This window comes from Cyberlindnera jadinii (assembly GCF_001661405.1).
Source record: "Cyberlindnera jadinii NRRL Y-1542 unplaced genomic scaffold CYBJAscaffold_23, whole genome shotgun sequence".
NCBI lineage: Eukaryota > Fungi > Ascomycota > Saccharomycetes > Phaffomycetales > Wickerhamomycetaceae > Williopsis > Williopsis jadinii.
Window position 1 is genome coordinate 109920 of NW_017963674.1, and position 26176 is coordinate 136095.

The 26176-nt window shown below is 46.9% G+C and overlaps 13 protein-coding genes across 13 annotated transcripts; 7 read left to right on the plus strand and 6 right to left on the minus strand.

Moving 5' to 3' along the window:
* Positions 1 to 410: 410 nt before the first annotated feature.
* Positions 411 to 956, plus strand: CYBJADRAFT_164804 (uncharacterized protein; the record flags this gene model as incomplete). Its single annotated transcript, XM_020213880.1, has 1 exon — positions 411 to 956. The coding sequence occupies one exon, from the start codon at positions 411 to 413 to the stop codon at positions 954 to 956; it is 546 nt and encodes a 181-aa protein (XP_020068000.1).
* Positions 957 to 1227: 271 nt separating this feature from the next.
* Positions 1228 to 3015, plus strand: ARB1 (ATP-binding cassette family ATPase ARB1; the record flags this gene model as incomplete). The annotated part of the gene is made up of 1 exon (XM_020213059.1): positions 1228 to 3015. One exon carries the CDS (start codon positions 1228 to 1230, stop codon positions 3013 to 3015), a length of 1788 nt encoding a protein of 595 aa, XP_020068001.1.
* Positions 3016 to 3369: 354 nt separating this feature from the next.
* On the plus strand, positions 3370 to 6179 carry CYBJADRAFT_169813 (uncharacterized protein). The gene has a single exon (XM_020215941.1). The coding sequence runs from the start codon at positions 3658 to 3660 to the stop codon at positions 6133 to 6135; it is 2478 nt and encodes an 825-aa protein (XP_020068002.1). The 5' UTR covers positions 3370 to 3657; the 3' UTR covers positions 6136 to 6179.
* Positions 6163 to 7815, minus strand: ZRG8 (Zrg8p). The gene has a single exon (XM_020217775.1). It carries the CDS (start codon positions 7708 to 7710, stop codon positions 6190 to 6192), a length of 1521 nt encoding a protein of 506 aa, XP_020068003.1. The 5' UTR covers positions 7711 to 7815; the 3' UTR covers positions 6163 to 6189.
* A 471-nt stretch (positions 7816 to 8286) lies between these two features.
* Positions 8287 to 8925, plus strand: CYBJADRAFT_115234 (alpha/beta hydrolase family protein; the record flags this gene model as incomplete). The annotated part of the gene is made up of 1 exon (XM_020212182.1): positions 8287 to 8925. A coding segment is annotated over one exon (639 nt), but the record flags the coding sequence as incomplete, so codon positions are not given.
* A 149-nt stretch (positions 8926 to 9074) lies between these two features.
* Positions 9075 to 10398, minus strand: NCS6 (Ncs6p; the record flags this gene model as incomplete). The annotated part of the gene is made up of 2 exons (XM_020216957.1): positions 9075 to 10188; positions 10394 to 10398. 2 exons carry the CDS (start codon positions 10396 to 10398, stop codon positions 9075 to 9077), a joined length of 1119 nt encoding a protein of 372 aa, XP_020068005.1.
* A 334-nt stretch (positions 10399 to 10732) lies between these two features.
* NIP1 (translation initiation factor eIF3 core subunit c) lies at positions 10733 to 13270 on the plus strand (the record flags this gene model as incomplete). Its single annotated transcript, XM_020217559.1, has 2 exons — positions 10733 to 13094; positions 13194 to 13270. 2 exons carry the CDS (start codon positions 10733 to 10735, stop codon positions 13268 to 13270), a joined length of 2439 nt encoding a protein of 812 aa, XP_020068006.1.
* Positions 13271 to 13358: 88 nt separating this feature from the next.
* On the minus strand, positions 13359 to 19487 carry BLM10 (proteasome activator BLM10; the record flags this gene model as incomplete). Its single annotated transcript, XM_020213056.1, has 1 exon — positions 13359 to 19487. One exon carries the CDS (start codon positions 19485 to 19487, stop codon positions 13359 to 13361), a length of 6129 nt encoding a protein of 2042 aa, XP_020068007.1.
* Positions 19488 to 20357: 870 nt separating this feature from the next.
* On the plus strand, positions 20358 to 21260 carry CYBJADRAFT_132548 (lysophospholipid acyltransferase family protein; the record flags this gene model as incomplete). Its single annotated transcript, XM_020213062.1, has 1 exon — positions 20358 to 21260. The coding sequence occupies one exon, from the start codon at positions 20358 to 20360 to the stop codon at positions 21258 to 21260; it is 903 nt and encodes a 300-aa protein (XP_020068008.1).
* An 84-nt stretch (positions 21261 to 21344) lies between these two features.
* On the minus strand, positions 21345 to 22605 carry CYBJADRAFT_169816 (La-domain-containing protein). The gene has a single exon (XM_020215942.1). The coding sequence runs from the start codon at positions 22291 to 22293 to the stop codon at positions 21502 to 21504; it is 792 nt and encodes a 263-aa protein (XP_020068009.1). The 5' UTR covers positions 22294 to 22605; the 3' UTR covers positions 21345 to 21501.
* On the minus strand, positions 22513 to 23308 carry CYBJADRAFT_54669 (uncharacterized protein). Its single transcript, XM_020217776.1, has 2 exons — positions 23229 to 23308; positions 22513 to 23164 (listed from the first exon to the last, which is right to left on the minus strand). Exon 2 carries the CDS (start codon positions 22903 to 22905, stop codon positions 22549 to 22551), a length of 357 nt encoding a protein of 118 aa, XP_020068010.1. The 5' UTR covers positions 22906 to 23164; positions 23229 to 23308; the 3' UTR covers positions 22513 to 22548.
* Positions 23309 to 23384: 76 nt separating this feature from the next.
* Positions 23385 to 25267, plus strand: CYBJADRAFT_169818 (uncharacterized protein). The gene has a single exon (XM_020215943.1). The coding sequence runs from the start codon at positions 23482 to 23484 to the stop codon at positions 25105 to 25107; it is 1626 nt and encodes a 541-aa protein (XP_020068011.1). The 5' UTR covers positions 23385 to 23481; the 3' UTR covers positions 25108 to 25267.
* Positions 25218 to 26078, minus strand: CYBJADRAFT_132526 (cell wall synthesis KRE9KNH1; the record flags this gene model as incomplete). Its single annotated transcript, XM_020213061.1, has 1 exon — positions 25218 to 26078. The coding sequence occupies one exon, from the start codon at positions 26076 to 26078 to the stop codon at positions 25218 to 25220; it is 861 nt and encodes a 286-aa protein (XP_020068012.1).
* Between the last annotated feature and the right edge of the window lie 98 nt (positions 26079 to 26176).

Genomic DNA, 26176 nt, shown 5'->3' on the forward strand with positions numbered 1-26176 from the left:
TGTCTTCTATTGCTGTTACCACCAATATTGCCGTTTCCAAAGTCAGGTCTCTGTCCATTGGGTAAACAGGGCTCCGGAAGCACTATCCGTTGATTCTTATGGCTATTCACGTAGCCAGCGTCGTATGAACCGGCTTTACGTGACATCTCTGTGCGCTTTAGGTACCTCAGTTGTATAACCTGCTGCCTGCCTGTTCCGTGATGGAGGACAGCTCCGTCCACCTTTTTTTCCCTCCGCAGGCCTTGTTGACGGCGGTGGGCAGACCGTTCTGATATTTACGCAGCTCGCTGGGATGTCCCGCGTAAGCATCAGCACGGGTATATAGCCTGGATGAACTTCACCTCAGTACAATTCACTTCACTTCACTCTACCCGTCAAGCGAGCGGTTTAACACTTGGATAAGTTAGCCAATGGATTACAACTTGAAGCAGGAGAACAGGAAGAAGTTCCAGGACAAGCAGAGGCTGAAACGGCACCACAAGAAAGACTACTCCAAGGTCGTCAAGCCGAGTGCTGAGGAAGCCGAAGCTGGCATTACAAATGACGCTGAGCCCAAGTTTGACGACGAGGGCAACGAGATAGAGGATCCAGAGGGTAAACCCGCAGTTGGCAACTCGTGGAGGTACAAGGAGGAGCTCACCGTTGCTGGATTGGACGACGAGTCGTCAGAGCTGATCAAACAGATCGACTTCAAGAAGCTCTCGTCACGCGGCATCGACCTCGGCACACCCAAGAAGGACAGGCTTGCTGGCATGACCGACGACCAGCTGTTGCACTTCAGATTCAACACCAAGAAAACTACAACCAGAGCTGAGACCAAGTCAACGATGAGCCCACAGCTCCACACCTCATCAACACCCCAGCACAGGGCACAGCCACAGCCACGGCCCAACAACCACACAAAGACCCCAGCAAACCTCCAAGGCGATCAGTCGTTCCTAGACGACCTTATATAGTCCACTGTATCTCTCCATTCATCAGAGATATTGGCCAAAGAACACCATAGAACCCAATGGAACAACCACTCGCCCGTCACGTGCTCTATTACATCATAGGTTACCCGGCCCTGGAATACCAGAAGAGAAAAACTACCCGGTAGGCGCAACATTATCTCATCGACCTGAAGAAAAAAAATTTTGATTGCAACTTTTCGAGACTTTTCACTTTAAACAAGTTTCAACATCTTTTTCTTGTTATTTCTCATATACAGCAAGACAAAAACAAACAATGGCTATTTCCGCATCGAAGGCTAAGAGAGAGGCCAAGAAGGCTGCTTCTGGTAAGAAGGTGAAGAAGGATAAGTCTGCTCCATCTGAGGAGGCGACGAGTGAGGAGCTGCAAAAGTTGAAGCTGCAACAGGATAAGCACGGTTTGTCTGACAGAGTGACGACCGGTGTTTTGGACTCCTTGGTTACGTCTCGTGATGTTAAGATCTCGTCGGTGTCGCTTTTGTTCCACGGTAAGGTTCTGATCCAGGACTCCACGCTGGAGCTCAACTACGGCCGTCGTTATGGTTTGCTTGGTGAGAACGGATGTGGTAAGTCCACTTTCCTCAATGCTCTCGCAGCAAGAGAGTACCCAATTCCAGAGAACATCGATATCTACTTGTTGAACGAGCCTGCGGAGCCAAGTGAGTTCTCTGCGTTGGAGTATGTTGTCCGTGAGGCCGAGCACGAGTTGAAGAGATTGGAGGACCTTGTTGAACAGATCATTGAGGAAGAGGGCCCTGAGTCCCCAGTCTTGGAGGGTTTGTACGAAAAGATTGACTCCATGGACCCAGCTACCTTTGAATCGAGAGCTGCTATCATCTTGACCGGTTTGGGTTTCAACAAGGACACTATCCAGAAGAAGACCAAGGACATGTCTGGTGGTTGGAAGATGCGTGTTGCATTGGCAAAGGCTCTTTTCGTTAAACCAACTTTGCTTTTACTCGATGACCCAACTGCCCATTTGGACTTGGAGGCCTGTGTCTGGTTAGAAGAGTACTTGAAGAGATTTGACCGTATCTTGGTTTTGGTTTCCCACTCCCAAGATTTCCTCAACGGTGTCTGTACAAACATGATCGACATGAGATTACAGAAGTTGACACAGTACGGTGGTAATTATGACTCTTATGAGAAGACAAGAGCCGAATTGGAGACAAACCAGATGAAATCTTATAACAAACAACAGGAAGAAATTGCTCATATCAAGAAGTTCATCGCTTCCGCAGGTACATATGCCAACCTGGTTCGTCAGGCAAAGTCCAGACAGAAAATCTTGGATAAGATGGAGGCTGACGGTTTAATCGAGAAAGTTGTTCCTGACAAAGTCTTCACGTTTAGATTCTCCGAGGTTGAAAAGCTGCCTCCTCCAGTATTGTCCTTTGACGACATCTCCTTTGCCTATGACGGCAAGCCAGAGCACAACTTGTACGAGCATTTGAGTTTTGGTGTTGATATGGATTCAAGAATTGCCCTTGTTGGGCCAAATGGTGTTGGTAAATCTACTCTTTTGAAGATTATGACTGGTGAATTGCAAGCCCAATCCGGTCGTGTGTCTCGTCATACCCATATCAAGGTTGGTGTGTACTCGCAACACTCTGCTGATCAGCTGGACTTGACCAAATCTCCGCTGGAATTCGTCCGTGATAAGTTCTCAAGCGTCTCCCAAGATTTGCAATACTGGAGAGGCCAATTGGGCCGTTACGGTCTCACCGGTGAGGGCCAAACTGCTCAGATGGCTACGCTGTCGGAAGGTCAACGTTCCCGTGTCGTCTTCGCCCTCTTGGCCCTCGAGAAGCCAAACATCTTGCTGTTGGACGAGCCTACTAACGGTTTGGACATCCCAACCATCGACTCCCTCGCTGAGGCCATCAACTCCTTTGAAGGTGGTGTCTGTGTCGTGTCGCACGATTTCCGTCTGCTGGACAAGATCGCCAAGGACATCTTCGTCGTTGAGAACAAGACCGCAACCAGATGGAACGGTTCGATCACCGACTACAAGAACAAGTTGGCGAAGAACGTTGTCTTGTGATGATGTACTAGATTCCTCTTCTTTTCACTATCCTATATATGCAATTAATGTTGATGTTATCACCATCCAAGTGCCAATTGAAGCCACACCCACAGGACTGAGCCCGTTATCGTTCTCTCTGTAGCTGTAGCTGCAACTGTAGCTGTAGCTGTAGCCGTTGTCAATACAACGGGAAAGAGACAAGAAGCGTATAACACTTTATATTCCATCGTTTCCCCGGAAACCGTCGCTTATGCAACAGCGTGTCCGAAAGCGGGAAAAGGTAAACAGATATACATCCACTTCGATGAAGGACAGCAAAAAAAACAAAGCACGAGGAAAAGGGCAGAATGAGAAAGAATATCGCGAGATGCGAGTGAACGTTGGGTGGAGCTCTTCAATTGGACCGTTGTTGATTCGTTTTAGTACTCTTTGAGGGTCATTCTTACCGTCTTTAACGGCTTCTGGACACTTGCAATTCCAACATTAGCAGTAACGTGTAAGGACAGAACAAGGGAACCAAGGAACAGCGATTTTGGCTGCACGAAGGGTAGAATAAGCCAATTTTTTCTCCAATAATAATAAGCTGCCTTATAAGGACTCTCGTTTTGGTTCGCTGGAATTGGCAGACGTCCACTTGTGTGTGTATATATATGGCTCATGATGGCATTGCACGGTTCGCATACGTCGTCAACGCTGACGAGGTTCAGCAAAACTCACAAGAGAAGACCCACGTCTGTTGCTGGAGACTTACTGAACTCGACAAACATGTACATCACCTCAGACGGCACAGTATTACAGTCATCGCTGGTCAAAGAAGGGTCTCCTTCCAAGAGGAAGCTGACGGGCTCAACGTCGCAAGTGAGGTTTGACCTCCCTGATTCTGAGGAGGAGACGGAGGAGGAACAACAGGAGGACAATGACCATGATTCGTTCCTCAGCGAGGAGGAGTGGGAAGATCTGGAAGACGTGCCTGTTCGAAAAGACAGCTACGATGGTAAGCTGATATTCGACGCTGAGTCCAAACAGGTAATCTCATCTTCACAGAGCAAGTCGATTGTGGACTTTAACGACCCATATGAAGTTAGCCAGTCGATGAGATCGTTACTGCTGAGCAGTGAACAGAGGTCCAAACTGTTCATACGGCCGTTCTCTGAGCTGAACAAGGGCCCTATTGCAATACCTGTTGAGGCCAGATTACCACCACCTCTCTGTGCAAAGAATATCATATCCAAAGCAAGACCTGAAACACTCGTCTATAACGGTATAGACTATGAACCCTTTGATCTGAAACTGGTCACCGCAAAGTATCTGGCGATGAAGGAGCAGAGAAGAATACACAGTGCTTCTTCCACCCCAACTATTGAGAATGATAAATTCCAAGGAGTAGTGATACCAGAAGACTTGTCGAAACCTCTGACGACAAAGGAGAGACCGAAATCTATGACGTTGGATAATGAAAGGGAGATCGCCAACCCAAGCCAGGCTGCAATGAGACAGAACAATGAACTAAACAGAAGGTTTTCGTTCCCTCCAAGGGTCAATCATGCCATACCACCACCACTACCTGAGAAGAATGCTACTACAAAGGAGAAGCCAAAGGGACTGCAGATATTCTCACCTGATGGACCTTTCGTGCCACCATCAGCATCTACTCATAGACGTTCCACTATGCTTGACTCTATGGTGAACAGTTCACCAGAACAGGAGAAATTGACTGTGGAGCATGAAGCTAACTGCAGAACAATTCATCAACCAAGCCCACAGGCACCAGTATCATTTACTCACTGGAGTCCTCAGGAGTCTGTAAAGCCTCTAGAGAACCAAGCACTCAATACGGAGATCCAAACTCTACACATTCACGACAACATTCATATGAGTGGCCTAAGAGAGCCAGCATTGGTTCCACGAGATGACAGCTCAGTATACTCTGAAGAATCTATCCAGGATTCGATACAGGACTCCATTGAAGATTCGATCCAGAATTCCGTTATGGAATCTGTACAATCTACAGAGAAGGACCTCCTAGAAAACGAGGAGGATGCTTCATCACTTGAATCAAACGACTCAGCACAATTGCAAGCACTAGGTAATCTGATCATATCGTCAGGTGGTGATCTCTCGCTAACAGAGGAGCAGATCGAGAAGATGGATCAAATCACTGCAAGCCAATCCCACATATATGACAATCCATTACCTGTCGATGTGTCGATGAACACGAAGCCAGCTAATACCTGTGAGCATGTTGTCAAGAAGACACCAACTGAGCAGGTATCTGTGAAGAGCAAGCCAATTGAAGCTATCGAGACTATCGAATTAACAGATACAGAGGACGAATCAGACGAAGTCCATGAACCAAACGAAGAAATGTCCAGCCAGCCTTTAGGAACACACTGGAAACCTCAAAGAGTTTCCTCAAGGGATACGAAGGAAGCAGACAGAATCCGTGCGGTCTCACAGAACATGATGAAGAAAGCAAACAATTCGCCAATGCTGAGTCAGTCGAGCTATCAATCTGAAGCCACTGGCCTGTTTTCACAACCTTCAAGCACGCTTACAGATGACACTGAAGTGAGCCAAAGGAACTACAACTCTTCTAACCTCGTCATGGCAAAACGTCAGCAGTCCTTTAGAAGCTTCATCCAAGAGATGGATAACGGTGAATTCAGAGAAACCATTGAGATTGATGACGAATATGACGATTATGGTAGAAAGGCCTCTTCTGGCTCTCTCTTCTCCTTCGAAACGGTTGCATCCGAGGTTCAAATGGGTATTCATTCACCTTTGAATTCAAATATCAGAAGGTACACATCGCAGTTGAAGTCAGTACTTGAGCTCTGCGACGAATCAATGAGCGATTCCAGAAGTGTTCTAGAGTCATTGAAGAGACAGAAAACGATCTTGATCCAAAGACGTAACGAACTGATGAAATCACAGAAGAAGGACCTGGAGAAGTTGATGAAGATCCAGGAATTGCAAGACAAAGTCAAACAGGTCCATCAAAGACAGGCATCTGTGAGACGTGATATGGGAACAAAGCGTAACATGGATCTATACTTCGACTATGCCAACTCGGAGAGCTATGACTTCCAGAGCTACATGAGAAATCAATCGTCGTCGTCTATCTCAATGGCTGTATAAGTGGTATTTATTATCATCATCATTAATATATAATATGAGAACATGACGTATTAACTACTCCTCCACATACGATGCCTCAGATATTGGTGATAGTTCCACATCATTCGAATGCATAAACCCGGGTGTAGGTATTGTGAATGAATTGTTTGGAGTGAGATATGCAAACTGTTGTTGATGCTGTTGATGCTGTTGATGCTGTTGATGCTGCTGCTGCTGGTGCTGATGCTGTTGGTGCTCATTTGTAGGAACAGCTCCTGTTGATCGTGATCTTCTGAACAATGTCACTGTCCTTTGGCCAATTTCAAACTTGGTATTTTGAGGCTCTTCGACAGTGACCATGTTACTCCTTTTGATTGCACTGTTCAACGATTTGGACCTTGTGCCAATTGGCCTTACTGGCTTTTCATAGTCATAGTCGTCTGGAACCCCATTGATCTCATCCAATAGAGAGTCGTAGGAATCGTTGTAATTTCCCTTTGGTGTTTCATCATCGGACATCCATGAGTATCTGTTCGTCTTGAACTCTTGTTCAATCCCTACAGGAACTTGATGATACTTTACAGACCTCGTAGACTTCAACGCTGGTCTTTGGAATTCCTCCTCGTCATCTGAAAAGTATTTCTTGTTGAACAACTCCTCATCATCGTTGTACATGTCATCCTCATCGAAATAGTTCAAGTCATCATCAAAATCATCATCTTCCATAAAATCATTAACGTAGAACCCTTCTTGTCTCACCACAAGCTTCTCAGTCACCTCCTTTGGATCCTTGTAGTACCTCACGCTGTTGTTTCGAGCAGCTTCGCCTGTGTCGAACGAGAATTGCGAGCTCTGGTCGCTCGCATCGATGTCGTCAATCTTCAAGGACCCCACGTTGAGGTCAAAGGCAGGTGCAAGGGTCTTTGGCTGATGGTCGGCATCGTCATCGTTATCGTTCTCGTCTTTGCTAACGATCTGCGCCATTCTATGCCTGTTCTTCTTCGAGTTCTTGCCCTTATTTCTCCTAGGAGAGAGCATCTCTGGGATCTCCAGCACTGTGTTCAGAGGCAGTTCAATCGTGTCATCACCAACGCCTTCATCGCCAGCATCGACACCAGCATCGTCACCAGCATCGTCACCAGGACCGTCACCAGCATCGCCTACAACGTGCGCACCACCAAGCTCACAGGGCTCCTCCTCCAGCAGCGTCAGACCCTCTGGAGAGCTGCATGAACCAGACGAGCGTTCACTATTGAAACTGATCCTGTTTGTTCTGCCATCAGTGCCCCACTCATGCGTCCTCGTCCCCACTATCATCAACGGTGGTGAGCTCGACATCGACATCGACATCGACGGCTTGTTGGCTGCTGACGAGCTCGCAAGCATCCCCTGGATGTTCGAGCTCGACGACTTCCCCCGGAGGAACAGCCTCTGCAACTTATTCCCCCTGCTACCACCAGGAGACGTCGGTATGCTCTTTATAGGTGACGAGTGCGTGGAGCCATTGGTCACCTTCTCCTCCAGCACTCCACCAAGCGACTCGCTGTCCAATTGGCTCGAGGAGCCTCTTCTGTGGGACTTCATGAACGATCTCATCTTCCCTCAGCCGTCTCTGCTGCTTATCTGCCCTTTATTTGGTGGAGAGAGGGCATCGTATAAGAAGGAGCAGGGGGAAAATGCCTATATAGCGGTGATCACGTGACATACCCCGGAAGTCGACCAGAGACTTACAAACCGAGGGTTTTCGGACTACTTATGAACAGCACAATACAACGGATGGAGCTCCTTATAACGCCTGGTGTGGCACTGTTGGAGACACAAGTACGACTGTTGGTACTCGTACTGTGCTGTGGTATTCATATAGCGAAGCCGTGGTCAGCTGGAGCTCCCATACTGAAGAGACAGCTGGAAGATCGAGGCTTTAAAGTACGTGATAGGGCTTTGAAGTCGATACAGAACAACGTACGATACAGACGGAAAGAAGAAGTCTTCTTTCCCACCATTGACAAGCAGCCTCCTGAGCAGTGGTATAAGAACCAGGTCGCAATGTCCAATAGCTTTACCAACACACTGAGCAGTTTCAACTGCGCTGAGTTCTTCATGGCTGGAGTCGTGGTGCACGCCTTCTACGACGGAGATAGGCCAAACCCCTTCACCAAGGCGGTGAAGAGCCCGCTGACGGTGTTGTTTCTGCTACATGGCCGTGAGCAGAGTGTCCAGACACACTCCAAGGAGATCGCGTTCAAGTTGCTGGATGAGTATAAAGGCCCGTCACCATTGGTTGTTATCTGCTGGGATCAACGTAACCACGGTGCTAGACTCATTGACCCTGTGAGAAACACCTCTTGGGCACAAGGGAACGATAACCACGGCACTGACATGCTTTCCATCATCGCAGCCTCGGTGGAGGAGCTGAAGTTGCTGGTTGACTACTTACCAACGGCGTTAGATCTCTCTCTGTTTGACGTCAAGAGAGTTGTTAGCGGCGTGTCGATGGGCGGTCATGTCACTATAAGATCCGTTGCCAAGTATCCACAACTGTGGGATGGTGCTGCTCCCATTGTGGGATGCTTTGACCTGTCCTCACTAATGCTGAACAGGCTACACAACTTTGGAGAGGCAAATCTTTATCTAAAGAGATACAAGGACTTGCACGTTGATCCTCTGAAATACCCGGAGGCGTTGTTTGAGCTTGTCTCTAACGACGATCAGCTAGTGCACGATCAATACATCTCCAACAACGTCAAAACCCTGGCAGTCTTCGGTAAAGATGACCCCCTGGTGCTTCCAATGTACTCAGATTCCTTCCTCAAGACTGCCAACGCTTCGATGGTTGACACTATGGATCCAAATGCTCGGTTCCAAGCTATAGGCTACGATGCAAAGCACCAGGTGGTTGATGCCATGCTGAGAGACATAGCGTATTGGCTAGCCACAATATAAACCACACATCCATATATTCAAAATGAAAGCTGTTCCAACTCCCTTGTTGTCTTTGCAGCACCATCGGTAGAGGTGTCTGTATCTATCTTCAGTTTCGCTCTATTCTTCTCTAGCCCTTCCAATAGTGTACATGCTTTACATATCCTATTGCTTGAGAGATAGCCACAACGTTCACACCTGTTACCATCCTTGAAAAGAGATACAGAGCCATCGCTTCTGACCTCAACTTCTGTAACATCCTTTTTCCTGAACTGCTTTCTCACCTTCTTTGGCTTTAGAACAAGATTCTCACCGGAATGAATGATGTCGATGATACAACTTGGTCTAATAGACTCCAGATTCTTCATCAACTCCCTTGCGGTGCCTCTGAATGCCTCTGGTGCGTACGAGCATTCTGTTGAAAAGTAATCCAGCTTCTTGTAATGGGCATATAGCACAATCTCCTTCTGGTACGAGTACTTGAAGGGCTTTGATCTTTTGATAGGCGAGCCAACGCTTGAAGTCATGATCGAGGTGGACTTCTCTAGCCGGGCAACGTCACCACGCAACAGGTTCATCAGCACCGTTTCAGCCATATCGTCAGCATTATGACCTGTGACAACGTGGTTGATACCCAGCTTGGCAGCACCCCTATCCAACGCCTGTCTTCTAAAGACACCACAGTATGTGCAGCTGTTCTTCAACCCAGCACAGCTGACGATTTCGTCCATCGTCCAGTTATACAGCTCTCTGTAGGAAACAATCTCCAAGGGCAGCTGGTACTGCTCCTTGTTACGCTTAACAGTGGCCAATGAGTCGTCTCGATACCCGATGATGCCCTCGTCAATACTCAAAAGCACAATATCAATGCCGTAGTGGTATCGCTCGTTCAGCAGCTTCAACACGTACGCCAGCACCGTCGAGTCCTTACCCCCGGACGCACCAACTGCAACACGCTCTCCTTCAAAGAACAAGTTGTTCGACACGATCGTGTTGTGTATCTCGGTCTCAAACACTTCATAGAAGCACAGCTTACAAATCTTCTGTAGGTTCTTTGGCCTTTTCACTATGGCTTTACGGCAATGGCAGAGCTCACAGAGCTGCGATACCTTCGGTTTCTTCTCCATCGGGCAAGTGCTAGGGCAACAGAGGCTGTAGCAGTGGTAACAGGGGCTGTAGCAGCAGTATAACGAGTATATAAACGGTGATAAAAGCAGTAAAAAGTCGTATAAAGTAGAGCTATTTAATACCGGAAAACTTTTCGGTACGCGCCACACGGCGATGAGATGTGCTTACATAAGGGCTTACGTGAGCACCAGAGTGTTGCTTACGTAAGCAACTAGCCGAGGGCCCCAACCGCATTTTGGCGTATTCAGCAACCAATCGCCGGTTTCCACCGGTTCGAAAGCGGAATCAAGGACATATCGAGCCAATTGAGGACGATCCCAGCACAACAGTACCCACACCACCAGCAAAAACCACCAAAACTGCCCTAATCACCGTGGCTCATTGTACCATTGGGCCCTGCCGTGCTGACGTTTACGCTTGCCACACGCGTGCGTGCTCACAGTTACGCACTTCGGGGGTTAAAAATTTTCCACCTTCCCTCCTTCGCCCGCTGAAAAATTTCTCAGGACCTTCCACTCGTGCTCTACGCCAAACAGTTCACAGAGGAGATCTACTAACAACAGACACAATGGCAAGTCGTTTCTTCCAAGGTGGTGCTTCAGACTCCGAGTACTCGAGCTCAGAAGAGGAACTTCTGTCCTCTTCTGATGAGGAATTCGTCTCATCAGACGAGGAGCAACAACAAGAGGAACAAGATGAGGATGATCTCAGCGATGATTCAGTGTTTGGCAACGAGTCCGACGAGAGTGACAGTGACAGTGATCTCGACTCCGGCAGAGCCAGGGGGCCTGCGTATTTCCTCAAGAAGTCCACGGTGCCAGACTCTGATGATGAGAGCAGCGATGATGAGGACCGTAAAGTTGTCAAGTCCGCTAAGGACAAGCTGATGGACGAGATGAAGCTGTCCATCTCGACGATTTCCAGCTCCAAGACCACCGGTGACTGGGTCTCTGTGCTGTCTGAGTTCGAGAAGCTGGCGAAGAACCTCGTGCGTGCGGAGCAACAGAACTACGGCACGCCCTCTGTGTATATCAAGGCCATTGTTGAGCTGGATGATGACATCAACGATGTGTCCTCCGATGATAAGAAGAAGCTGAATGCCACGGTGGCTAAGGCCTTCAATGCCGTAAGACAGAGAGTGAAGAAGTCCATCCGTGAGAAGCAGTCACTCGTGGACTCCTTCAGAGAGGACCCAGACTCCTTCCAGAAGAAGGAATCCGCAGTGGCATCAACAAGGGAAACCCCAACGTCAGAGACCAAGCCATCGTCACTCAACGCTGAGCTCTTCACTGCTTACAAGGCCGTTGCTGAGAGTAGAGGTAAGAAGAACTTTGACGTGCAAGAAAACATCAAGACGTTGGAAGGGCTTGTGTCCAGTGCCACCTCTCCTTATGAAAGCATCATTGTGTATCTCATGTTGATCCCGTTGAGATTCGACACTGCCAACAACATGACCTACATGCCTGTGGACCAATGGGATAAGACCTCCGAGGACATCAACCAGCTGTTCACCATCCTGGAGAAGAACATTGGTTCGTACCGTGTTTTGGAGACAGCAGAGGCACTGGATGACGTTGAGGTCCCACCACAGCCAAATGCCCAAGGTGTGCGTGAGATCTTGGGCTCAGTTGTTTCATTCGTTGAAAGATTGGATGACGAGTTCACCCGTTCGTTACAGGTGATTGATCCACACACCACCGAGTACATTGACCGTCTTAAGTACGAACAAGTGATTTACTCCACGATCATTAGGGCTCAGCTCTACTCAGAACAGGTGATCTCACAAGATGCCATCTCCAGTGGAACAAACGAACAAATAGCAAGAATTGTATCCAGAAGAATCGATCACATCTACTTCAAGAAGTCTGCCCTTATAAAGATCACCGAGGCATCGGCATGGAGCAAACAATCCACACAGTCCAAGATTGTAGCCTACTCCGCAGACGATGACTCTTACACTGACAGATTGATGGACGTGTTGTCATCCGTGCTGTACAAGCAGTCCAATGCCATCTACAGAAAGAAGGCCATGCTTTGCCACATCTACTACTATGCATTCAACAACAAGTACTTCAAGGCTAGAGATATGTTCCTGATGTCTCATTTGCAATCGACCATCCACACTTCTGATCCTGTCTTGCAGACCTTGTTCAACAGAGCATTGGTTCAACTGGGTCTCTGCGCTTTCAGAAACGGGTTGATTCAGGAGTCCTTTGAAGCATTGCAAGAGATTGCAGTGTCACCACGTCAAAGAGACCTTCTTGGCCAGTCCACTCAAAGATTCACAAACCAAACGTCTGTTGCTGAGAAGCAGCGTGTCCTGCCATTCCACACTCATATCAACTTGGAGCTCATCGAGTCTGTGTTCCTGACATCCTCCTTGTTGATTGAGATTCCTCAGAATGCCCAGCTCGGTAGCACAGTTGACAGCAAGAGAAAGCAGCAACCAAGAAACTTCAGACGTTTCCTGGACTTCCACGAGAGACAGACCTTCCAGGGCCCACCAGAGGGCACAAGAGACTTCATCATGCACGCTGCTAAGGCCTTGCAAGCTGGTGAATGGAAGAAGTCAGTGGAGCTGTTGACATCTATCAAGATCTGGAACTTGTTCTCCAACTCTGAGGCTGTCAAGGAGATGATCAAGGAGAAGATCCAAATTGAAGGCCTGAGAACATTCTTGTTCCAATTCAAGACGTTCTACTCCAAGTTGTCCCTTGCTAAGCTCTCTCAGCTGTTTGAGCTACCAGAATCAAAGGTTTCTGCCGTTGTTTCCAAGATGATCTTCAACGAAGAAATCGCTGCTGGATTGGACCAGGTTTCTAACTCTGTCGTCTTCGTACAAGGAGTAGAGCTCACGAAACTACAGGAGTTGGCCATCTCACTTGCTGAGAAGGCTCAGAACTTGTCAGATAGAAACGAACGTTTTGCCGGTGCTCATCAACCGCAAGGCTACGCTGGTGATAAGTACAACTCAAACACGGACGGCAGACGTGAGAACAGAAACAATAGAAACATCAAGTTTGCTCCAGCAACTGGTGGTGCTACAATCTCTGGTGCTCTTAATGGTATGGACAAGAGAAGAAGAAGAACTGCTGGTCGTGCTTAATGGGGAAATTCATCTACATAGACGTGTTTCGTAACAAGAACTTCAAATGTACATTAAAATGGAAAGGAAAATGTACGATAAACATGGCCTAGGCAAAGTAGCTTCTCCATAAGACACCTTCTAAGTCTTCCAGTTGGTCCTCTGTGAACGATTGACGATCGATGTGCCATGTGTCGGCTCTTAGCTTTTTGAATTGCGATAATATGTCCTTAGCAGATTTTCCAATGATGCCTGGATAGGAGGATGCTCTGGCTAATAACACAATCTGATCAGGCATCCACTTTGGTGGTGGTGATGTGTAAGGGAATGCGGAGATCAGAGCTCCCAACCCAATAACAGCCCCATGGATCTTCACCATTTTCTCAGGAGAGAGATTGTCCCTTTTTACCCTCTTGAGAAGACGCTTCTTGTACTTCTCTATGAACTGATCAACAATGGCCAAGTTCAAGGAGTTGTGTATAATACCGGTGAGCACAGTCGCAGCTTTTGTCCTAACTTCAATGGAGTTATTGAACAGCAGCGTATCAACACGTGCTATCAATTCGTATTTTTGCTCTGAGGATAAAAGAATAAGCTCACGGGAAAACAAGCCCTCGATGAAGGACAACTGGTAGCATAGTTGATGGAAAGAACTGTACGGCTCGTTTGCCAAACTAATAACACCAGGAATATCTTCAGGTCTGTAATCAAGACCGTTTGCGAATTCCACAAAGAATGCATCAAGGGAGATCTGAGCGAGTTTACAGAGATCCCTATAACTATCCAGCTTCATCAGCATAGGAAAGATGTAGTCCTTAATGTATGGGACAAGCTCGTTGTAGAAGAATGACATTTTGGCACCGACAAGCCAGCCAGAGATACTCGAGCACAGGTAATAATATTCCGAGTGCATGGCATCTTGAGCCGTCATTGCTTCAACAGCTGTTCTGGAATCTTCAGCTTTAGCAAACCATGCTTTCAACCGTTTATCAAAGAAGTTTGTCAAACGGAAGTTGGAAACACCAAGATCGAGAGTATTTTGGGCATCCAAGAATTGAGCACAGTTTGCATATGATTCATACATGCACGAATGAGAAAGCGAAGAGAACAACCCACCAATTTGAGTTCGAACAACTTTGTAAGGATGCTCAAAGTTCAGAGAATCAACAATTGGCTCGATGTTTTGAAGTTGCCAATCAATATGCTGAAAGTACACTCTTGCTAGCTTTAAGCGAGATGATTGAGTGAGTGCATGATCAGATTCTGGGTCTATAATCTTTGAAAGAGATAACATCTTCTTGTGGAAAACTGGCATTCTTCGAAAGTCCAACTTAGAAGGCAACCACCAGGAAATGATACTCCAGATACCTGAATATTCGGGTGTTAGATCTGAAGAGAAGACTTTGTCCAAGAAAGTATCGAGTTTGTCGTCTCTCAGAGCAATATTCGCTTCTGTTGTATGATTGGTAGAAACAAACAAACCGCAAACAATCTCTGCTGCAAGAATAATGCTTGCTTTATCTTCTCTATTGTAGATTTCATCTAGCAAATCCAGAATGTCCTGGTAGGAAACCACGGTGAACCCAAGCTCACTTAATTGTACAACAGCAGAGATTAGATAAACATCTGATGCTTGGAACACAGCCTTACTTTCGTTATCAACGGTAACAGATCTCAGAATACTAGCAAGCCACTTCTTATCCACCAAAGCACCGAACTGAGTCAGCGTATCACGATCATCGTCGCTTAACTTGATATAGTCAAAAGACTTATCAGGTGATAAAGCCACGAGGTTCTCCCCCCAGAATAACCAGCCTCGGTAAAATGGACCGTCGACGTAAAACTTTGGATTTTTGAAGTTTTGCATTTCTTGAGAGAATTCCTCATGGAAGTTATTGGTCGTATCAATGATCATCATACCAGGTCTCAGGTAGTTCAGCTGGAAACTCTTTTCAAGACTATACTCATACGATGCAAAATTCATGACCTTGTCAACCATTTTAGAGAACCATGTAATGCAATGTTTGACAAGGGCTGGATGAGAGCTATTTGGGTCCAGCACCAACTGTTTCAAAACATCAGGAGTGGTGCGCAATTCGTAGTAGTCTTGAAGGTTGATCAGATAGTTGATAAGACCAAACTTGTGCTTCCAGTGACAATTTTGCTTCACCAATGAAAGAAGAAGCACTTGCAGTTCTTCTAACTTCACAATGTACTCATGTCGTTTTTTGTCCTTAGCAGAACGGACAGCACTAATCTCAAGGTCAATGCACTTATCTGGTGGTCTAATAGACGAATCAATCTCAGCTTCGTTGAATAGTGCCACACCAGACGGGACTTTGATAGTCTCAGCAAACATAACCATCAAGTTCTTCGCCAAGCTGTTCACATTTTGATGTTCAACATTCGAGCATTTGCTGATTAAAGAAACAACCCTCTCAACGTTTTGGAAATCACCAGAGATCTTTGACGAAAACTTACCATAAAGGAACATCTTCAGTCCAGACTCCAAACGTTTTTCGTCATCCTTCAGGAGAAATTCATCCATCTGATCCAACAAAGATTTCAATATCATGGAATATGAACCAATTATTTTCTTCATGGTTTGGATCACAACAGGATAAGCAGCAGCACTGGTGGTTTCAAACGACGAGGTTACCAACTGCATCAAATCATTAAGCAAAATCTTATCAATCTTTGATGGGAAACGATTGGTGGAATGTAATATGACTCTTTGACGGTGGAATTTCTCAGCTCGAGCTGCAAGGCATGTTCTGGTGAAGGGTTTGACGTAGTTCCCCATGGATTGAACCTTTTTCAAAAACGTGTAGTCAATGAAAATTTGATCGTCAAGATCATAAGAAAACTCTTTCCCAACATCAGAGAAATATGTTCTCACAGTAGAGGTATAAGCGTAAAACAAATTGGTGTTCTCGTTCTTGTGAGACGAAAGATATAGGAAAACTTTGTGCAAGCACTGAGCAATCAAATGTCTTAACGAATGAACGTGGTTGTAACCAAAAGAAGCCTTCTTTTGGGCCGCTTTATCACCAAAGAAATAGTCACATCCATAAATGTTGGCACTTCTGAATGCAAGCGATGTATTCATAACAGCCGTCAAATCATTTTCAAACTCATAAGATGGAGTTAATAATCTTGAAGTTGCACCTTCCTCATCAGTCTGGATAGCACTGTGTTCATCACTTTGAATTTCAGTTGGATCTTGAGGAGGTGCGTCGGTATCACTGATCTCCTTGCTTTCAGGCAAGATCTCTGGGTCTTCCTCCTTGGTGATTTGTTCTATATCGATATTGATCTCATTGGTGTCGCTCTTCTTGGCCCTCAATGAGCGTAGGATCTTCAATTTCTTTTCGATGGATGTGCTTCCACATTTCTCATCTTCAACAGCATTGTTGAAGTCAGGATCGAACAAGATACTCGACCCAGAGAGGGCTGTACCAACATATGATAAGTTTTTGATCAACTCATCAATCGCCAACAAATCTGGTTCCCCTGCTTGAGAGCAAATATGTTCTATACTTGCAAGCGACTTCATAATGACGGTTTCAAAGATGTCAATAGCGCAGTGTATTGACTTATGAGTTGGTACATACCATTCGAATTCCAGGTTCTGCTCTTCAAATCTAGTATCAGAAAATTGATTAGCACCCCATGATTCTGCATACTGTTCCACAGTTGGCTCATGTTTCAGAATTCTGCTCTCTTTAAGCTTGATGTTGGTCAAGTTCTTAAGAGTCTTATGGATAACGTAAGCCGTAGTGGTAGCCAATGATGGATTCGACACCTTTTCATACAACAGGGAGAACAGGTCCAAAACCGCATCCGAGAATTCCAACATGTGTTCATTGGAGACACTTATAACCTCACTAATCACTATGAGGAACAACTCCAATTTCTTATCAGATTCCGGAACTTCATCTCTGGTTCTATTCGAACCTGCACCATTATCAAGTTCCAGTTTAATCAGGCCATAGATATCTTTGAAGACCTTTGGTGCCAGTGAAGGGTCTCGTCTAATCATAGCAGCTGACATATTTGCAATGATTGGGGAGTTATTGACAGTATGACGGAAGTCTCCTTCAAGCAATTTCTCATGAACTATACCGGCCATGTAGTGGAACAAGTCGTCTGAAAGCGATTCCGTAAATATCAACACCACTTGTGTGATTTTGAAGTTGAACTTTTCCGACAGGTCTGTATCGATTAAAAGATACAATTTCTCTGTAAATAGCTTGATCAATTCTCTGAATCCCATGGTGGAAGCCTTGAATGCATTGTTGATGATGCTCTTCTCCGTCTTAAACTTTTCCCCTGGATACATCTTGAGAAATTCCAAATGTTCTTGAAGAAACGTAAGGTTTGTAGACTCAAAGGACAAAAAATCGTCATCCGTGACAATTTCTCTGTAGGGAATGACAGAAGAGAGTGTAACAAAGCAGTTCAAGACATGGTTTGTCAAGTTGAGATCGTTAGTGCCTATTTTATTAACAAGCAACAACAATATTTGAGTAATATGCACACGATAAATTGGATCGTACACTATGAACCTTGATATCTCTGTAAATTGTTTTAACGAGACGATGATTCTATGTGTTGAATTCACAAACTGATCGGTCAAAGAATCATACAAGTCCAACAATATCTTATCGATGAACGTATGCTTCGATGGATATGGAATATCCACCAGGTAGCCAATTGAAGAGATATAATAAGCCGAGACGTTTTCCTTCTTACCTTGTGCACCCAGTAAAACCAAATCCTGAAATATATTAGCAATTTTTTCATTCATTTCAACAGACAGTTTAAATTCATCTGCAAGTTCACATTCTTCCTTTTCCTCTTGCTTTAATCTCTTATGGTATGCATTGATGAACCGTTGACAAAATTTGGCTATGAGTCCAGACCAAGGACCGGGATTCGAAGGATGAACAAATGTCTGTAATGAATTAAGCAGCGTTTCAAGTTTAACAGAAAACTCTTTGAAATTCATTGGCGTGATAGATGATACCAATAGTGATGCAACTTGTGAATATGATTGATCACGGAAATCAGATCTCAAGTTGTTCTGTATTCTGTTCAGGACAAACTCCAGTTGTACATCCGTCAGGATACCAAACCTATGTAACTGATGATATGTCAATTCATTCTTTGATACCGATAGGTACGCCTTTGTTGAAATTTTACTCAACAACTGGAACAAACTTGGTTCTGAACGAACTTTATGAGACGTGAAGTTTGTCCAAATATGGAAGATAGTGTTAATAAACTCCATTGCAGACTCATCTTCAGCAAAGTACACTGGGAACGCAGCAGCCAAGATTGGCAATGAGATATGACACGTTGTTGGATGGAACCTCTGCATTGTCCAATCGAAAACTTCTTTCATTGCGGTCTTTGGGAAGAAATTGGCAGCTCTTGCAGCCAATTTTTGCATAGAGCTGAACGTCTTCTTATCTGCATCGTTTGAGCCTGGATGGTAGATATCAAACTTTGGATCTGGATCTGGATAAAACTGTTGGAAGAACTCCAACATGCACTTATGATCCAATTCCAAGGCACCGCATTCAGAGAGATCTCTAACGAACGAATCAGTCAACATCATAAACATACCGGAGTACGACGACAGTTTGATACTTTGCCCTCTTGATAGTGACAGGTAGTAATACACTTTCGCCAGCGAAGCTCGCAGGGTCAATGGTAGCTCAAATTTCATCTTTAGACAACTGCTCAGCTCATTGGTCCAATGATTCACAGACACAATCGCCGCTGACCGTGGCAACACCTTACCAACCACACCTGATGATTTCACCTCATCTTCTTCGTCGCCATCCTCCTCCTCATCTAAATCAAAGGATATGTCTGCGTTGAAGAAATCCGTATCCAGGGTCAGCTCATCAATGTCGTTCTTCACGGCGGCCAAGTCCTTCGTGGATATACAGACATACCCTTCCAAGTCCAGCGATTTGATCGCAATGTACAAGTGCACAATCACATGTGTTAAGTACCGTGCCTGGTCAGTATGTGATTCCGTACTATACGGCAGCTGTTCAGCCAGTCTGAACGGCACAGCTTTCGACCGTGAGACCCATTTTGACTCCTTGTCCACAAGACACCTCTTGTACTCCTCATAGTCCTCAGGGTAGTCAAGCGCGTACCTTGACAGCCTGTCGCTCAGCAACCTGTCCAGGCCATCGTCCTCTTCCAGGGATGCTTGCATGTTGATAGGGTCTGGAGTCCTTGAGCTACCGCCTAACTTCGACACCAGCTTGGCTCTCTTCGCCATCCCTGTGAGGTCTACGCCTGATCCCGACCTGGTCAGAGCGTTCAGTGGGTTTCTACCAGCAACAGCGGCCAGTGCCGCCGTCTTCAAAGCAACAGGAGCAGGAATGCCCCTGTTGTTGTTACTCTTCTCTTTATGATCTGACATCCTTTAGATGCCCTGTGATGATGAGTTCCAAGGCACACAACAACGGAACACAGCACTGCAATTCACTGACAAAGATTAGCTGATGTAACACTTCTGCTCAATGTCAAAGTATGAGAAGCTCAAATGCAGATGAAGTTGTTCTGCTTGTCGAACGCTGGATGAAGTGCTCGTGTGCGTGGTTTGTGTCTCGGTGCTGTAGGCAGTGTTTCCGTCCGCTGAGGGAGCTCGTCCGCTGAGGGAGCTCGTCCGCTGAGGGAGCTCGCGCCCGCGGTGGCGATGAGCCCTGCCCCGCCCAGCGCGGCCCAGTCCAAAGGGAACAGCGGCAATGTTACTGGGCTGCCCAGCGGGAGCTTCCCTCTGTTGCTCGTATTCCAGGGAGACAGGCTGTTGCCCTCTACTGTTCGTTTCTAGGGGGGCACACCCATACACCCAAACATCCATACACCACAAAGTCCAGACACCCACACACCACCCGCTGCCCAACAACAAAAAGAAAAGTTTATACACGTAAACAACACACAGGACTCAACGGTTCACATCGGTTGCAAATTCGCCCTTGAACGCTCTGTTTCGCCTTACACCGCTCGCTTCACTCGTCTTGACCAGGTCCCACCGCTCAGAAACATACCAGGGAAAGAGGATAGCCGAGATTCCTACGAGATGGGGTTCTTTAGATCGTTGAAGTACTATGCCAAAACCACGCTGGCAATCACCGTGCTATCAGGTTGTGCTGTTTACGGTGTGCTGTGCTCCATTGTGCTGTCGCTCATTGGGAAGCGTCATTTGGCTCAGTGGTCCACCGCTCGTGTGTTCTACTACACCTTCTCAACGCTGTTGGGGATTCGTATTCGACTCATCAATGGTGAGAACCTGGAGAAGTTGCCTGCCATCATTGTGGGGAACCATCAGTCCACGCTGGACATTTTGATCCTGGGCAGGATCTTCCCAAAGGGATGCACAGTGACTTCTAAGAAGTCACTTAAATGGATCCCATTTTTGGGGTGGTTCATGACACTCAGTGGGACGTTCTTCCTGGACCGTTCTAACAGAGAGAAATCTGTAAAGACCTTGAACAAGGCCCTCCAGGAGCTGAAGGAGAAGAAGAGAGCGTTGTACATCTTCCCAGAGGGAACCAGATCCTATGCCCAAACACCAATGCTCCTGCCCTTTAAGAAGGGTGCGTTCCATTTGGCTCAACAAGGTGGAATTCCAATCATCCCAATTGCTGTTTCAAACACCTCTTCATTGATCAACCATAAGACGAGAACATTCGAAACAGGTGAAATCGTCATCAAGGTGCTGGATCCATTGCCAACTGAGGACTTGAAGCCTGAAGATGTTGGTGCGTTCTCTGAAAAGGTTAGAGATGCAATGCTCAAAGAAGTTGACATTCTGGGCTACTCCATTCCTGATTCTCAACGCGATGTGGAATTGACTCAAGAGGACGATGAATACCAGACGATTCCAAACACTGACGATAACAATGAGACTGATGAGGCTGTAACCCCAAAAGTCGATGAAGAGAGAACTACATTGTTGAACAAAGCTTCAGACTCTCTCTGAGATACACACCGTCCTTCTCTCTGTCCGATGCCCCCCAAAACACCCGCAAATATAAATAAGTACACCATATAATACTGCTTAATACTGTCGATACAAATATTAAATGATATTGCTTGTTTCTGAAAACTGTTTCCTTCAAGAATTAACGCTATAAATGTACAAATTTGTCATGAATTGAAAAGAAGGGAAAGAGCAGACGGAATCAAAAAAAAGCTACTAAATCAACATTGCAAGTTACAAGCTAATCCCTTCTTTGACGCTTCTGGTGGTGTTTGAACCCGTTGAATCTCTTTCTCTTGAAGTTCTTGTTGTTGTTGTTGTTACCTCCAAAGTTTTCATTTTGGGCCTTCATCTCAACGTACGCAGGCTTGGACATAATCACTTCGAGCTCTTTACCGTTGAACTCAGGCTTTGGGTTCAACTCGACAAACTTCTTTGCATCCTCCAAGTCCGCAAACTCGGCAAACACACTCTGCTTGAACTCTTTGCTGTCGTTTCTTCTGAGTCTAACCTCGTTGATCTTACCAAACTGTCTGAACCAATCTTCAATTGTCTCCTGTGTGGTCTCGGTCTCCTCGCCAAATCCCTTTGCATAGACAGATCTTTGGAAGCGTAGCTGCTTCTCCGAGTCCTTTGGTGGTAGTATAGGGTTCTTGCGTCTAACCATTTCACCATCCTCAGACACAACGAGGAACGTCGACTCTCTAAGGGCATCCACAACCTTGTCCAATGGTCTGAACTTCTTCATTCTGTTGAACGACGCAATCGTCGCAATTGAAACCCAGCCTTCTTGGTTCGACTGTACCGTGCGCCAGAGGAACTTGTCCTTTGGCAAGTTCGAGTCACTGAAGTAGAACTCAACCTGTTTCAAGACATCCTCCTGTGTAAACTTGGCTGGCTCATCGCTCTCCTTCTTATCAGAGGTGCTCTCCTCAACGGTCTTTTCCACAGCAGGGACCTCAGATGGTTTAACAGCATCTGCAACAGTCTCAACTGGCTTCTCTTCAACAACTTTGGCAACTTCTTCACTCATTTTTTCAGATAATTTCCACAGCTTTTAAAAGTTGATAAAGCTGTGGTTTATTGAGGAAAAAAAATCCGTCGAGGGACGAAAGAAAAAAAAAAAAATTCAGCGATGACATGGTACGGGCCACACATAGAGATGTCCGGGTGTTTTGGCCATCGCAGTGGTGTCCGGATGTGTTTACACCATGGGAGACCGGTATGGTAGCGCAGTATGGAAGCATCTATGGGGTGAATAACGGTGGGATTTGGCATGTGAGTGTGCCTATGAGCTGGCATTGCTCCACAGGAGATGGCCAGCGTCGGTGGCAAGCACAATATCGTGCGTTTGTTGCAAGAAAACCGGTGGAATACAGCTCCATTGGCAATACACGGGCTTATTCTGATGATGACGATGGTGCTGGAGGGTCATTCCACTCTCAAACTCAACACCCAGACTCGTAGTGACGATGGCCGTGCCGAACTGGTGTCTGAGCCGTTGTAGGATCTTCGCGAGAGCGGTGTACTCCTCCTCGAGGGTTCCATCAACGAGCAGGTCCCAATGGAACACGGAGAGGTCATCGATGACGAGTAGCTTCAAGGGGAGGTCCATGCGATCCAGCTTGTACTCCAGCATATCCATTAGACACCGCAGTAGCTGCGTGAAGCTCTCTATATCTGTTCTGAGTGTGATTTCCGTACCAAAATGCCCACCCAGCTGCCTCTCCAGATGGCGTGACCATAGCCCAAGGTCCACCACGACAGTCTGTCCACTCGCCTCTCTTAGAGATTCAATACACGTCCTGATGACACCAGCCCGTTGCCCATGATCGCCACATACAACGTGTAAGTGTCCAGAGCCCTCAATTGCACCAGGCAACGCGACAAAGCGTTCTACCGGGCTGATGAACCGTTGAAGCCGTTAGTCTCAACCTCTCCAAGCACCTTAAAACTAGCACGACTCACTTGTCGAAGCGTAACAAACTCCAGTGAATTGACCAGCTCCATTGTTCCACAGCTGCTGTTCAACACACCCTCACCAAACACCCTCACCAAACAGCAGCACGAACCAACTGTGAGCGTGTCTTCATTGCTCTAAACACCGATGATGGGAGAACATTGTGGGAAAAAAGTGCGAGCGAAACGGCATCGAAGCTGGCTTTTCCTCCATCACCATGAACAACCCATAATTATAGGCGGTAAACGATAAGCAACGGCAATGGCACAGAGGAATCGTTCACAAGGACACGGCCCAGCTCTCACACAGCGAGAGCGGAAGCTGAGAAAGGCGCCACGGGCTGAAGATGCTGTTCCAGAGGAGCCAGAAGGACACGTTGAGCCGAAGCCAGCAGATGCTGCCTCTTCACAGGCAGAGCTCTTCCCCCAGGAGAGGCTCCTCATCTGGTTATCAGGCTTTGTGAAGAACCACTTCACCACTGACAAGTTCATCCAGCTGTCTGTGCTGGCGTTCTCGGCACAGCAAGCGTACCTGTACCACGATGACTCGTACCAGTCCGCTGAGGACGTGAACCTGTTGATATCAACAGCATGTGGCGTCGTGGCTCTACTAGCCGGCGTGGTCATTGCCTTCCGCGTGAAGTCTCAGATGAACAGAGACACAGACCCTTGGGACGCCATGCCGCCATGGAACACGATCTACCTGGTGTTTCTGCCCTTGATGATCCCCTACGTGTTGAAGAGAGAGCTGATGCTGTACAACTCAGCCTTCATGACGTCGGTTCTGGAGCTGCCAGCCTTTGCCAAGTTCGTCATCCAGTGCTCTCTGATAGGCTCAAACACCCAGCATCCTGATGTGATGGCGAACGCAAAGGTTGTGGCTTTGAACCTGGCGGCTCATTACATTCTGGGCAGAATCTCGGAGTTCAGGTCGCTGGACAAGATTGAAGTCACGCTCTTCGCCACACTCATAACTGATCTATTCCTTATTGAGTCAGAGGAGCTGTACGTGATTGTCCTACAGAGACTGTTCATCGCCTACGCGCTGGGCCTGGGCTCAGTGTACGGGATCGTCCAGCTGTGGAAGGAGAACACTCTGGCGAGAAGCGTGCTCGTGCTGGCCGTATGGGGAACAGTGTTTGTAGCCTCGTCGCTACTTCTTCTTGAGCCCGTGTTCAACGCCAATGCACTATACTGGCTTGTGGATTACATTCAGATGTCCCAGACCAGGTGCTACATTGTTGGTGTCTGGAGCACTTCGTTGTTGCTGCTGATTCCAACGGTGTTCAACTACAAGATCAAGCTGTCTCAGAACTCACGTCGCAAGATCTGGCACTTCCTTGTTCTGGTGTTGATTGCACCATTTTTACACATGGATCCTGATTTTGTCAAGCTGGCCCTCGCTGGTACCGTTATCCTCTTTCTGATTGTTGAGATGGTGAGATACTTGAAGCTGAAACCGTTTGGCGAAGTGCTAGACGCTCATTTGAGAGAATTTGCCGACTTCAGAGATGAGAGGGGCCCCATCATCATCTCTTACATATACCTGTTCGTGGGCATCACGTTGCCAATTCTGTTCGACAATAGCGTTGTGGGACTAGTTGTTCTTGGAGTTGGAGACTCGCTGGCATCCATAGTGGGCTCCAAATGGGGTGAGATCCATTGGTCGAACTCGACAAAGACGCTGGAAGGCACCATGACCTTTATCCTATCGACATTCACGATTTGCTCACTGTTCAAGTTCCTTGACTGGTTCTTCATCGACAAGTCGTACTACGCACTGTTGCTGACGTGCACTCTAAGCGGACTACTGGAGGGCAACAGCGACATGAACGATAACATCATGATCCCAGGATTCATGGTTGTCACGTTGGAATCTTTGAACTGAGTACAGTCACCACTTCCGTCGTGTAATATCGAACATATCATAACGTTTAAACAAGTGCAAGAAACCACAACTAGAGCTTATAGATGTATGTAAGAAACAATGTATATATATCAGGACGTTGACGTCGACACAATGGCCTCTGCAGTGTGCGCAGCCTGTGTGAGAGTTGGCGTTCTCGTAAGCCTCTCACTGGCAGCGTACCAGCCCCCGTTGGCACTTGGATCAGGAGCATGAGAGGCCCAGTTGACGCCAGAGCTGATGGTATAGCTCCAGCCTGGAGTTATCGTCGTCACCTGTGCCAAACTTGATGAGAAGGACGTGAAGTACGAAACCTCTGAAGTTGGGAAGCGACGCGTCCAGGAGCTCTTATCCATGGTGATCTTGGTTGGAGGCTGTGTCTGCATTGGGGCATATCTCGTTCTGCCCGTCTGCGACAGATAAGGCACACTGAACGACCTAGAGTCGATGGACACCATCGTGTTATCACCATTCTCCAGCGACGTCTGTGCGTCTGGTGGCTTGGTCACTGCACCAACAGTAGGCTCGTACGAGCCCGTCATGCCTTCCAGCAAGAATCTGTTACTGTAGTGGATGGTCCAGCCGTTAGTCGCAGTCGCGTAGATCTGGATGTAATAGTACCCATCTTGGCCAACATCGGAGTCGATGGACAGGTCATAGGTGTAGCCAGAGATGTCCGACGCCTTGATCTGCTTAGCCAACGTCTTCACAGCCTTGATGTTTGCGTTGGGACCTGTGCACAGCACAAACGTGTACGACTCGATGTCCGTGAGCTTTGGTTGCGCGTTGGACTCGATCCACGTCACCGACACCTTGGCGACACCGTCGCTCACCTCGTACGTCTGCCCTGTCAATGGCTTCGAGATGGACACGTCACCGTGGGCCAGGCGCACACAGAGCGTGAGCAGCAGCAGCAGCGCCAGTCTCGCTGGAGCCCTGAACGATGCTGTCATCATAGCTTGCGAGTTTTGTCGTCTGAGTGCTGGCTTGTACGGGGCTTTGTTGCTATGACGTATAACGGTTAAAGGGTCAGAATCTTGCAGTGCTTGTA

Bases quoted from the DNA above. Each gene is read 5' to 3' on its own strand.
- CYBJADRAFT_169818 (XM_020215943.1), top strand. From the start codon at position 23,482: ATGGCACAGAGGAATCGTTCACAAGGACACGGCCCAGCTCTCACACAG.
- CYBJADRAFT_169813 (XM_020215941.1), top strand. From the start codon at position 3,658: ATGGCATTGCACGGTTCGCATACGTCGTCAACGCTGACGAGGTTCAGC.
- ZRG8 (XM_020217775.1), bottom strand. From the start codon at position 7,710: ATGAGATCGTTCATGAAGTCCCACAGAAGAGGCTCCTCGAGCCAATTG.
- CYBJADRAFT_169816 (XM_020215942.1), bottom strand. From the start codon at position 22,293: ATGAGTGAAGAAGTTGCCAAAGTTGTTGAAGAGAAGCCAGTTGAGACT.
- CYBJADRAFT_54669 (XM_020217776.1), bottom strand. From the start codon at position 22,905: ATGGATATGCTGGAGTACAAGCTGGATCGCATGGACCTCCCCTTGAAG.